Genomic DNA, 14,170 nt, shown 5'->3' with positions numbered 1-14,170 from the left:
CTTTGACTGTCTAACTGTCTAACTGTCTAACTGACTGACTGTCTGACTGACTGTCTGACTGTCTGACTGACTAACTGTCTAACTGACTAACTGACTGACTGTCTGACTGACTGTCTGACTGTCTGACTGACTGTCTAACTGTCTGACTGTCTAACTGTCTAACTGACTGACTGTCTGACTGACTGTCTGACTGTCTGACTGACTGTCTAACTGTCTGACTGTCTAACTGTCTAACTGACTGACTGTCTGACTGACTGTCTGACTGTCTGACTGACTGTCTAACTGACTGTCTGACTGACTGACTGTCTGACTGACTGACTGTCTGACTGACTGTGTTTCTTTTAGCTGCTGCTAAGAGTCCATCTGGTTGTCCTCCTCAAGAACAGCGCTCCTTTGACTGTCTAACTGTCTAACTGACTGACTGTCTGACTGACTGTCTAACTGACTGACTGTCTGACTGACTGACTGTCTGACTGACTGTGTTTCTTTTAGCTGCTGCTAAGAGTCCATCTGGTTGTCCTCCTCAAGAACAGCGCTCCTTTGACTGTCTAACTGTCTAACTGACTGACTGACTGACTGACTGACTGTCTGTGTTTCTTTTAGCTGCTGCTAAGAGTCCATCTGGTTGTCCTCCTCAAGAACAGCGCTCCTTTGATCGCAAGGCAGAGGCAGATGTGAAGGTGAGGTCTGTGTGTGTGTTCGGGCATGAGCGTGTGTGTGCCTGTTTGTGTGTGAGTTTGTGTGTGTGTGTGTGTGTGTGTGTGTGTGTGCATTTGTGCGTGTTGTCTCACCAGAGACAGATTTCTTTGCTGTTTCAGTTTATTGTTTCTGCTTCCTGAAGCTTCCCTCCATCATTCAGTGGCTTGGAATGTGTTGCTGTTCGCTGGACGTTGTTCTCAGGACGTATCACAGAGGAAGCCGTGGTTAACACCCCTACTCTAACAATAAGAGAGTCAGGACACCGTGGTTAACACCCTTACCCTAACAATAAGAGAGTCAGGACACCGTGGTTAACACCCCTACTCTAACAATAAGAGAGTCAGGACACCGTGGTTAACACCCCTACTCTAACAATAAGAGAGTCAGGACACCGTGGTTAACACCCCTACTCTAACAATAAGAGAGTCAGGACACCGTGGTTAACACCCCTACTCTAACAATAAGAGAGTCAGGACACCGTGGTTAACACCCCTACTCTAACAATAAGAGAGTCAGGACACCGTGGTTAACACCCCTACCCTAACAATAAGAGAGTCAGGACACCGTGGTTAACACCCCTACTCTAACAATAAGAGAGTCAGGACACCGTGGTTAACGCCCCTACTCTAACATTAAGAGCCATGGGATCTTTAGTGACCACAGAGAGTCAGGACACCGTGGTTAACACCCCTACTCTAACAATAAGAGCCATGGGATCTTTAGTGACCACAGAGAGTCAGGACACCGTGGTTGACACCCCTACTCTAACAATAAGAGCCATGGGATCTTTAGTGACCACAGAGAGTCAGGACACTGTGGTTAACACCCCTACTCTAACAATAAGAGAGTCAGGACACCGTGGTTAACACCCCTACTCTAACAATAAGAGAGTCAGGACACCGTGGTTAACACCCCTACTCTAACAATAAGAGAGTCAGGACACCGTGGTTAACACCCCTACTCTAACAATAAGAGAGTCAGGACACCGTGGTTAACACCCCTACTCTAACAATAAGAGAGTCATGACACCAGGGTTAACACCCCTACTCTAACAATAAGAGAGTCAGGACACCGGGGTTAACACCCCTACTCTAACAATAAGAGAGTCAGGACACCGTGGTTAACACCCCTACTCTAACAATAAGAGAGTCAGGACACCATGGTTAACACCCCTACTCTAACAATAAGAGAGTCAGGACACCGTGGTTAACACCCCTACTCTAACAATAAGAGAGTCATGACACCGGGGTTAACACCCCTACTCTAACAATAAGAGAGTCAGGACACCGTGGTTAACACCCCTACTCTAACAATAACAGAGTCAGGACACCGTGGTTAACACCCCTACTCTAACAATTAGAGAGTCAGGACACCGTGGTTAACACCACTACTCTTCCGATAAGAGAGTCAGGACACCACGGGTTAACATCCCTACTCTAACAATAAGAGAGTCAGGACACCAGGGTTAACACCCCTACTCTAACAATAAGAGAGTCAGGACACCAGGGTTAACACCCCTACTCTAACAATAAGAGAGTCAGGACACCGTGGTTAACACCCCTACTCTAACAATAAGAGCCATGGGATCTTTAGTGACCACAGAGAGTCAGGACACCGTGGTTAACACCCCTACTCTAACAATAAGAGAGTCAGGACACCGAGGTTAACACCCCTACTCTAACAATAAGAGAGTCAGGACACCGTGGTTAACACCCCTACTCTAACAATAAGAGAGTCAGGACACCGTGGTTAACACCCCTACTCTAACAATAAGAGAGTCAGGACACCGTGGTTAACACCCCTACTCTAACAATAAGAGAGTCAGGACACCGTGGTTAACGCCCCTACTCTAACATTAAGAGCCATGGGATCTTTAGTGACCACAGAGAGTCAGGACACCGTGGTTAACACCCCTACTCTAACAATAAGAGCCATGGGATCTTTAGTGACCACAGAGAGTCAGGACACCGTGGTTAACACCCCTACTCTAACAATAAGAGCCATGGGATCTTTAGTGACCACAGAGAGTCAGGACACTGTGGTTAACACCCCTACTCTAACAATAAGAGAGTCAGGACACCGTGGTTAACACCCCTACTCTAACAATAAGAGAGTCAGGACACCGTGGTTAACACCCCTACTCTAACAATAAGAGAGTCAGGACACCGTGGTTAACACCCCTACTCTAACAATAAGAGAGTCAGGACACCGTGGTTAACACCCCTACTCTAACAAGAAGAGAGTCAGGACACCGTGGTTAACACCCCTACTCTAACAATAAGAGAGTCATGACACCAGGGTTAACACCCCTACTCTAACAATAAGAGAGTCAGGACACCGGGGTTAACACCCCTACTCTAACAATAAGAGAGTCAGGACACCGTGGTTAACACCCCTACTCTAACAATAAGAGAGTCAGGACACCGTGGTTAACACCCCTACTCTAACAATAAGCGAGTCAGGACACCGTGGTTAACACCCCTACTCTAACAATAAGAGAGTCAGGACACCGTGGTTAACACCCCTACTCTAACAATAAGAGAGTCAGGACACCGTGGTTAACACCCCTACTCTAACAATAAGAGAGTCATGACACCGAGGTTAACACCCCTACTCTAACAATAAGAGAGTCAGGACACCGTGGTTAACACCCCTACTCTAACAATAACAGAGTCAGGAAACCGTGGTTAACACCCCTACTCTAACAATTAGAGAGTCAGGACACCGTGGTTAACACCACTACTCTTCCGATAAGAGAGTCAGGACACCACGGGTTAACATCCCTACTCTAACAATAAGAGAGTCAGGACACCAGGGTTAACACCCCTACTCTAACAATAAGAGAGTCAGGACACCAGGGTTAACACCCCTACTCTAACAATAAGAGAGTCAGGACACCGTGGTTAACACCCCTACTCTAACAATAAGAGAGTCAAGACACCGAGGTTAACACCCCTACTCTAACAATAAGAGAGTCAGGACACCGTGGTTAACACCCCTACTCTAACAATAAGAGAGTCAGGACACCGTGGTTAACACCCCTACTCTAACAATAAGAGCCATGGGATCTTTAGTGACCACAGAGAGTCAGGACACCGTGGTTAACACCCCTACTCTAACAATAAGAGAGTCAGGACACCGTGGTTAACACCCCTACTCTAACAATAAGAGAGTCAGGACACCGTGGTTAACACCCCTACTCTAACAATAAGAGAGTCAGGACACCGTGGTTAACACCCCTACTCTAACAATAAGAGAGTCAGGACACCGTGGTTAACACCCCTACCCTAACAATAAGAGAGTCAGGACACCGTGGTTAACACCCCTACTCTAACAATAAGAGAGTCATGACACCGAGGTTAACACCCCTACTCTAACAATAAGAGAGTCAGGACACCGTGGTTAACACCCCTACTCTAACAATAACAGAGTCAGGACACCGTGGTTAACACCCCTACTCTAACAATTAGAGAGTCAGGACACCGTGGTTAACACCACTACTCTTCCGATAAGAGAGTCAGGACACCACGGGTTAACATCCCTACTCTAACAATAAGAGAGTCAGGACACCAGGGTTAACACCCCTACTCTAACAATAAGAGAGTCAGGACACCAGGGTTAACACCCCTACTCTAACAATAAGAGAGTCAGGACACCGTGGTTAACACCCCTACTCTAACAATAAGAGAGTCAGGACACCGAGGTTAACACCCCTACTCTAACAATAAGAGAGTCAGGACACCGTGGTTAACACCCCTACTCTAACAATAAGAGAGTCAGGACACCGTGGTTAACACCCCTACTCTAACAATAAGAGCCATGGGATCTTTAGTGACCACAGAGAGTCAGGACACCGTGGTTAACACCCCTACTCTAACAATAAGAGAGTCAGGACACCGTGGTTAACACCCCTACTCTAACAATAAGAGAGTCAGGACACCGTGGTTAACACCCCTACTCTAACAATAAGAGAGTCAGGACACCGTGGTTAACACCCCTACCCTAACAATAAGAGAGTCAGGACACCGTGGTTAACACCCCTACTCTAACAATAAGAGAGTCAGGACACCGTGGTTAACGCCCCTACTCTAACATTAAGAGCCATGGGATCTTTAGTGACCACAGAGAGTCAGGACACCGTGGTTAACACCCCTACTCTAACAATAAGAGCCATGGGATCTTTAGTGACCACAGAGAGTCAGGACACCGTGGTTAACACCCCTACTCTAACAATAAGAGCCATGGGATCTTTAGTGACCACAGAGAGTCAGGACACTGTGGTTAACACCCCTACTCTAACAATAAGAGAGTCAGGACACCGTGGTTAACACCCCTACTCTAACAATAAGAGAGTCAGGACACCGTGGTTAACACCCCTACTCTAACAATAAGAGAGTCAGGACACCGTGGTTAACACCCCTACTCTAACAATAAGAGAGTCAGGACACCGTGGTTAACACCCCTACTCTAACAATAAGAGAGTCAGGACACCAGGGTTAACACCCCTACTCTAACAATAAGAGAGTCAGGACACCAGGGTTAACACCCCTACTCTAACAATAAGAGAGTCAGGACACCAGGGTTAACACCCCTACTCTAACAATAAGAGAGTCAGGACACCGTGGTTAACACCCCTACTCTAACAATAAGAGAGTCAGGACACAGAGGTTAACTCCCCTACTCTAACAATAAGAGAGTCAGGACACCGTGGTTAACACCCCTACTCTAACAATAAGAGAGTCAGGACACCGTGGTTAACACCCCTACTCTAACAATAAGAGCCATGGGATCTTTAGTGACCACAGAGAGTCAGGACACCGTGGTTAACACCCCTACTCTAACAATAAGAGAGTCAGGACACCGTGGTTAACACCCCTACTCTAACAATAAGAGAGTCAGGACACCGTGGTTAACACCCCTACTCTAACAATAAGAGAGTCAGGACACCGTGGTTAACACCCCTACTCTAACAATAAGAGAGTCAGGACACCGTGGTTAACACCCCTACTCTAACAATAAGAGAGTCAGGACACCGTGGTTAACGCCCCTACTCTAACATTAAGAGCCATGGGATCTTTAGTGACCACAGAGAGTCAGGACACCGTGGTTAACACCCCTACTCTAACAATAAGAGCCATGGGATCTTTAGTGACCACAGAGAGTCAGGACACCGTGGTTAACACCCCTACTCTAACAATAAGAGCCATGGGATCTTTAGTGACCACAGAGAGTCAGGACACTGTGGTTAACACCCCTACTCTAACAATAAGAGAGTCAGGACACCGTGGTTAACACCCCTACTCTAACAATAAGAGAGTCAGGACACCGTGGTTAACACCCCTACTCTAACAATAAGAGAGTCAGGACACCGTGGTTAACACCCCTACTCTAACAATAAGAGAGTCAGGACACCGTGGTTAACACCCCTACTCTAACAATAAGAGAGTCAGGACACCGTGGTTAACACCCCTACTCTAACAATAAGAGAGTCATGACACCAGGGTTAACACCCCTACTCTAACAATAAGAGAGTCAGGACACCGGGGTTAACACCCCTACTCTAACAATAAGAGAGTCAGGACACCGTGGTTAACACCCCTACTCTAACAATAAGAGAGTCAGGACACCGTGGTTAACACCCCTACTCTAACAATAAGAGAGTCAGGACACCGTGGTTAACACCCCTACTCTAACAATAAGAGAGTCAGGACACCGTGGTTAACACCCCTACCCTAACAATAAGAGAGTCAGGACACCGTGGTTAACACCCCTACTCTAACAATAAGAGAGTCAGGACACCGTGGTTAACGCCCCTACTCTAACATTAAGAGCCATGGGATCTTTAGTGACCACAGAGAGTCAGGACACCGTGGTTAACACCCCTACTCTAACAATAAGAGCCATGGGATCTTTAGTGACCACAGAGAGTCAGGACACCGTGGTTAACACCCCTACTCTAACAATAAGAGCCATGGGATCTTTAGTGACCACAGAGAGTCAGGACACTGTGGTTAACACCCCTACTCTAACAATAAGAGAGTCAGGACACCGTGGTTAACACCCCTACTCTAACAATAAGAGAGTCAGGACACCGTGGTTAACACCCCTACTCTAACAAGAAGAGAGTCAGGACACCGTGGTTAACACCCCTACTCTAACAATAAGAGAGTCATGACACCAGGGTTAACACCCCTACTCTAACAATAAGAGAGTCAGGACACCGGGGTTAACACCCCTACTCTAACAATAAGAGAGTCAGGACACCGTGGTTAACACCCCTACTCTAACAATAAGAGAGTCAGGACACCGTGGTTAACACCCCTACTCTAACAATAAGAGAGTCAGGACACCGTGGTTAACACCCCTACTCTAACAATAAGAGAGTCAGGACACCGTGGTTAACACCCCTACTCTAACAATAAGAGAGTCAGGACACCGTGGTTAACACCCCTACTCTAACAATAAGAGAGTCATGACACCGAGGTTAACACCCCTACTCTAACAATAAGAGAGTCAGGACACCGTGGTTAACACCCCTTTTCTAACAATAACAGAGTCAGGACACCGTGGTTAACACCCCTACTCTAACAATTAGAGAGTCAGGACACCGTGGTTAACACCACTACTCTTCCGATAAGAGAGTCAGGACACCACGGGTTAACATCCCTACTCTAACAATAAGAGAGTCAGGACACCAGGGTTAACACCCCTACTCTAACAATAAGAGAGTCAGGACACCAGGGTTAACACCCCTACTCTAACAATAAGAGAGTCAGGACACCGTGGTTAACACCCCTACTCTAACAATAAGAGAGTCAGGACACCGAGGTTAACACCCCTACTCTAACAATAAGAGAGTCAGGACACCGTGGTTAACACCCCTACTCTAACAATAAGAGAGTCAGGACACCGTGGTTAACACCCCTACTCTAACAATAAGAGCCATGGGATCTTTAGTGACCACAGAGAGTCAGGACACCGTGGTTAACACCCCTACTCTAACAATAAGAGAGTCAGGACACCGTGGTTAACACCCCTACTCTAACAATAAGAGAGTCAGGACACCGTGGTTAACACCCCTACTCTAACAATAAGAGAGTCAGGACACCGTGGTTAACACCCCTACTCTTCCGATAAGAGAGTCAGGACACCGTGGTTAACACCCCTACTCTTCCGATAAGAGAGTCAGGACACCGTGGTTAACATCCCTACTCTAACAATAAGAGAGTCAGGACACCAGGGTTAACACCCCTACTCTAACAATAACAGAGTCAGGACACCGTGGTTAACACCCCTACTCTTCCTATAAGAGAGTCAGGACACCGTGGTTAACATCCCTACTCTAACAATAATAGAGTCAGGACACCAGGGTTAACACCCCTACTCTAACAATAAGAGCCATGGGATCTTTAGTGACCACAGAGAGTCAGGACACCGGGGTTAACACCCCTACTCTAACAATAAGAGCCATGGGATCTTTAGTGACCACAGAGAGTCAGGACACCGTGGTTAACATCCCTACTCTAACAATAAGAGAGTCAGGACACCGTGGTTAACACCCCTACTCTAACAATAAGAGAGTCAGGACACCGAGGTTAACACCCCTACTCTAACAATAAGAGAGTCAGGACACTGTGGTTAACACCCCTACTCTAACAATAAGAGAGTCAGGACACCGTGGTTAACACCCCTACTCTAACAATAAGAGAGTCAGGACACCGAGGTTAACACCCCTACTCTAACAATAAGAGAGTCAGGACACCGTGGTTAACACCCCTACTCTAACAATAAGAGCCATGGGATCTTTAGTGACCACAGAGAGTCAGGACACCGTGGTTAACACCCCTACTCTAACAATAAGAGCCATGGGATCTTTAGTGACCACAGAGAGTCAGGACACCGCGGTTAACACCCCTACTCTAACAATAAGAGAGTCAGGACACCGAGGTTAACACCCCTACTCTAACAATAAAAGAGTCAGGACACCGTGGTTAACACCCCTACTCTAACAATAAGAGCCATGGGATCTTTAGTGACCACAGAGAGTCAGGACACCGTGGTTAACACCCCTACTCTAACAATAAGAGCCATGGGATCTTTAGTGACCACAGAGAGTCAGGACACCGTGGTTAACACCCCTACTCTAACAATAAGAGCCATGGGATCTTTAGTGACCACAGAGAGTCAGGACACCGTGGTTAACATCCCTACTCTAACAATAAGAGAGTCAGGACACCGTGGTTAACACCCCTACTCTAACAATAAGAGAGTCAGGACACCGAGGTTAACACCCCTACTCTAACAATAAGAGAGTCAGGACACTGTGGTTAACACCCCTACTCTAACAATAAGAGAGTCAGGACACCGTGGTTATCACCCCTACTCTAACAATAAGAGAGTCAGGACACCGAGGTTAACACCCCTACTCTAACAATAAGAGAGTCAGGACACCGTGGTTAACACCCCTACTCTAACAATAAGAGCCATGGGATCTTTAGTGACCACAGAGAGTCAGGACACCGTGGTTAACACCCCTACTCTAACAATAAGAGCCATGGGATCTTTAGTGACCACAGAGAGTCAGGACACCGCGGTTAACACCCCTACTCTAACAATAAGAGAGTCAGGACACCGAGGTTAACACCCCTACTCTAACAATAAAAGAGTCAGGACACCGTGGTTAACACCCCTACTCTAACAATAAGAGCCATGGGATCTTTAGTGACCACAGAGAGTCAGGACACCGTGGTTAACACCCCTACTCTAACAATAAGAGCCATGGGATCTTTAGTGACCACAGAGAGTCAGGACACCGTGGTTAACACCCCTACTCTAACAATAAGAGCCATGGGATCTTTAGTGACCACAGAGAGTCAGGACACTGTGGTTAACACCCCTACTCTAACAATAAGAGAGTCAGGACACCGTGGTTAACACCCCTACTCTAACAATAAGAGAGTCAGGACACCGTGGTTAACACCCCTACTCTAACAATAAGAGTCATGGGATCTTTAGTGACCACAGAGAGTCAGGACACCGTGGTTAACACCCCTACTCTAACAATAAGAGAGTCAGGACACCGAGGTTAACACCCCTACTCTAACAATAAGAGAGTCAGGACACCGTGGTTAACACCCCTACTCTAACAATAAGAGAGTCAGGACACCGTGGTTAACACCCCTACTCTAACAATAAGAGAGTCAGGACACCGTGGTTAACACCCCTACTCTAACAATAAGAGAGTCAGGACACCCGTTTAACGTCCCATCAGAAAGATGTAGTTAGATGCAATGGCTGTAAAAAGAATGGACAAAGCCATCGATCATGTGACCCCATTCATTCCTATGGGAAGACTCAGTAATGTATTTGAAGGCCAGGTTTTTTTCTGAACTAGAGTCTCATGGATACATAACATGTGCAGTTAGTCCTCATTCAGTAAGTGACGTTGCAGGCTGTCTCAGTGTTGACCCCTCTCATTGAGTAACTCAAGTTGAAGGCCGACCAGGGTACTGCAAGCTGCAAACTTATTCTGTGTACAATTTCTTAATAATCGGTTCAAGGACATACTTCTGGTGTATTAGAAGCAATATTTGGTACCGTGATAATTTTTTTAAATGAAGATTGCCATTTTTCCGTTCACTATAATTGGGGATACTGTTTTCTACTAACAAGGCCTGCAATACTGCGGTCGGGCTTGAACCTCCGTGGCTTCAACGAGAGGGGGCAGTTGTTCTCCCCCTGATTAGATGGCATCTCTACTGCCCCCTGGGGGTAAAGGATGTCAGTCTAACCCTAACAACCAATCACCGAGCTGAGCTGTGTCACCTGACCTCACAGAGACATACAGAGCCTCTGGACTCCCTCCTCCCTCCCCCCACCCTGTTCTAGAACTCTGGTATCTATGTTCTAGAGCTCTGAGAATATTCTGTGTTCTAGAACGATGAGAGTGTTCGGTTGAAGAGCTCTGAGAATGCTGATAGTTCTAGTCTTCAGTGTGTGTTCTACAATGTAGAGCTGAGTGTGTGTTCTACAGTGTAGAGCTGAGTGTGTGTTCTAGAGTGTTCTAGAGCTGAGTTTGTCTTCTACAGTGTTCTAGAGCTGAGTGTGTGTTCTACAGTGTAGAGCTGAGTGTGTGTTCTACAGTGTAGAGCTGAGTGTGTGTTCTACAGTGTAGAGCTGAGTGTGTGTTCTACAGTGTTCTAGAGCTGAGTGTGTGTTCTAGAGCTAAATGTGTGTTCTATAGTTGAGTGTTTGTTCTACAGTGCTCTAGAGCTGAGTGTGTGTTCTACAGTGTTCTAGAGCTGAGTGTGTGTTCTAGAGTGTTCTAGAGCTGAGTGTGTATTCTACAGTGTTCTAGAGCAGAGTGTGTGTTCTACAGTGTAGAGCTGTGTGTGTTCTATAGTGTTCTAGAGCTGAGTGTGTTCTAGATTGTTCTAGAGCTGAGTGTGTGTCTACAGTGTTCTAGAGCTGAGTGTGTGTTCTACAGTGTTCTAGAGCTGAGTGTGTGTTCTACAGTGTTCTAGAGCTGAGTGTGTGTTCTACAGTGTAAACCTGAGTGTGTGTTCTACAGTGTTCTAGAGCTGAGTGTGTGTTCTACAGTGTAGAGCTGCGTGTGTTCTAGATTGTTCTAGAGCTGAGTGTGTGTTCTAGAGCTGAGTGTGTGTTCTACAGTGTTCTAGATCTGAGTGTGTGTTCTACAGTGTAGAGCTGAGTGTATGTTCTACAGTGTAGAGCTGAGTGTGTGTTCTACAGTGTTCTAGAGCTGAGTGTGTGTTCTACAGTGTAGAGCTGTGTGTGTTCTAGATTGTTCTAGAGCTGAGTGTGTGTTCTAGAGCTGAGTGTGTGTTCTACAGTGTAGATCTGAGTGTGTGTTCTACAGTGTAGAGCTGAGTGTATGTTCTAGAACAATGAGAGTGTTCTGTGTTCTAGAGTGAGGCGGTAGTGACCTGGTTGACTGAGTGTCAGCTGCAGTTCTACACCACTCACCTCCTCACCGCTGGCTATGACCTAGACACCATAGGCCACATGACCCCCGAGGTAAGATGACCTCTGACCCCTACACCACGTGTCATCCCAACCTCTACCCCGGCATCCCGTATGTCCTATCTGTGGGGGCGTGGCCTCCTCCTGACCCCTGACCTGGTGATGTCATCATGACCCTCCTGTCTCTGTGACCTCTGACCCACTCTGAGTTGTCTGCCAATCACGCATCACTATTATTTACCGCTTCATTTGCATAAAGCTAATGTTTATTCATGTACATCAGTGAGGTGTGTGAGAGAGGATGAGTGCGTGTTAACTGTGTGTGTGTGTGTGTGTGTGTGTGTGTGTGTGTGTGTGTGTGTGTGTGTGTGTGTGTGTGTGTGTGTGTGTGTGTGTGTGTGTGTGTGTGTGTGTGTGTGTGTGTGTGTGTTTGTGTGTGTGTGTGTCTGTTTGTGTAGGACCTGACAGCAATCGGTGTAACTAAACCAGGCCATCGTAAGAAGATGACATCAGAGATCAGCAAACTGCCGTCTGGTGACTGGCTACCTGACCACAAACCAGTAAGAACACATTCCGAGCCACCACCTTTGTCTTGAGACACAATGACCCAATACGTCTGAAGACACATGTTGAAGACTCCAAGCCATGTCTTGAGACATTTGATATGTGTCTTCAAGATATTCTGGGCCATACCAACATTAATGAGGATACTCTAGGCCATACCAATATTAATGAGGGTACTCTGGGCCATATCAATATTAATGAGGGTACTCTGGGCCATATCAATATTAATGAGGGTACTCTGGGCCATACCAATATTAATGAGGGTACTCTGGGCCATACCAATATTAATGAGGGTACTCTGGGCCATACCAATATTAATGAGGGTACTCTGGGCCATTCCAATATTAATGAGGGTACTCTGGGCCGTACCAATATTAATGATACCGATTTTAATGAGGATATTCTGGGCCATACTGATATTAATGAGAATATTCTGGGCCATATTGATATTAATGAGGATATTCTGGGCCATACCAATATTAATGATACCAATATTAATGAGGATACTCTGGGCCATACCAATATTAATGAGGATATTCTGGGCCATATCAATATTAATGAGGATATTCTGGGCCATACTGATATTAATGAGGATATTCTGGGCCATACTGATATTAATGAGGATATTCTGGCCATACCAATATTAATGAGGATACTCTGGGCCATACCAATATTAATGATACCGATATTAATGAGGATACTCTGGAATATACCAATATTAATGAGGATATTCTGGGCCACACCAATATTAATGAGGATATTCTGGGCCATACCAATATTAATGAGGATACTCGGGCCATACTGATATTAAAGAGGATACTCTGGGCCATACCAATAGTAATGAGGATATTCTGGGCCATACTGATATTAATGAGGATATTCTGGGCCACACCAATATTAATGAGGATACTCTGGGCCATACCAATATTAATGAGGATACTCTGGGCCATACTGATATTAATGAGGATATTCTGGGCCATACCAATATTAATGAGGATACTCTGGGCCATACTGATATTAATGAGGATATTCTGGGCCATACCAATATTAATGAGGTATTCTGGGCCATACCAATATTAATGATACCAATATTAATGAGGATATTCTGGGCCATACTGATATTAATGAGGATACTCTGGGTCATACTGATATTAATGAGGATATTCTGGGCCATACCAATATTAATGAGGATACTCTGGAATATACCAATATTATACATTTGAGTAATCATACTAAATACATATGAACACATGTGTAATAATGTGTTCATATGTATTTAGTATGATTACTCAAATGTATAATATTTGTGTGCGTGTGTGTGTGTGTGTGTGTGTGTGTGTGTGTGTGTGTGTGTGTGTGTGTGTGTGTGTGTGTGTGTGTGTGTGTGTGTGTGTGTATATATATAGGCCAGCCTGGCAGAGTGGTTGTCAGCGATTGGGCTGAACCAGTACTACCAGGTTCTGGTGCAAAATGGATATGACAACATCGACTTCATCACTGAGATCAGCTGGGAGGACCTGAAGGAGATTGGCATCACCAAGCTGGGTAGGACACACGGGAGATAGACATCACTAAACTGGTAGGACACACTGGAGATAGACATCACCAAGCTGGGTAGGACACACAGGAGATAGACATCACCAAACTGGGTGGGACACACAGGAGATAGACATCACCAAACTGGTAGGAGATAGACAGATTATCAGAGATGTTTTAAAGGACACAGAGAGACAGATTATCAGAGATATATTCAAGGACACAGAGAGACAGATTATCAGAGATATATTCAAGGACACAGAGAGACAGATTATCAGAGATAAATGAAAGGACACAGAGAGACAGATTATCAGAGATGTTTTAAAGGACACAGAGAGACAGATTATCAGAGATATATTCAAGGACACAGAGAGACAGATTATCAGAG

The 14,170-nt window shown here is 45.7% G+C and overlaps 1 protein-coding gene across 5 annotated transcripts in view; it reads left to right on the top strand.

Annotated features, from left to right (window-relative positions):
• The window catches only part of LOC139394522 (caskin-1), a 123,221-nt gene that overhangs the window by 82,896 nt on the left and 26,155 nt on the right, over positions 1–14,170 (top strand). For 4 of the 5 annotated variants that reach the window (XM_071142611.1, XM_071142610.1, XM_071142613.1 and 1 more), the window contains 4 exons: positions 604–680; positions 11,629–11,736; positions 12,141–12,242; positions 13,653–13,791. In XM_071142611.1, coding sequence (XP_070998712.1) covers positions 604–680; positions 11,629–11,736; positions 12,141–12,242; positions 13,653–13,791 — 426 coding nt within the window. The remainder of the gene's footprint in view (positions 1–603; positions 681–11,628; positions 11,737–12,140; positions 12,243–13,652; positions 13,792–14,170) is intronic. The other variant, XM_071142612.1, reaches the window with a different exon arrangement.

Source organism: Oncorhynchus clarkii, unplaced genomic scaffold (genome assembly GCF_045791955.1).
Source record: "Oncorhynchus clarkii lewisi isolate Uvic-CL-2024 unplaced genomic scaffold, UVic_Ocla_1.0 unplaced_contig_11241_pilon_pilon, whole genome shotgun sequence".
NCBI classification, from domain to species: domain Eukaryota; kingdom Metazoa; phylum Chordata; class Actinopteri; order Salmoniformes; family Salmonidae; genus Oncorhynchus; species Oncorhynchus clarkii.
The sequence above is the reverse complement of the archived record's forward strand: the minus strand, read 5'-3'. Positions and strand labels throughout refer to the sequence as shown.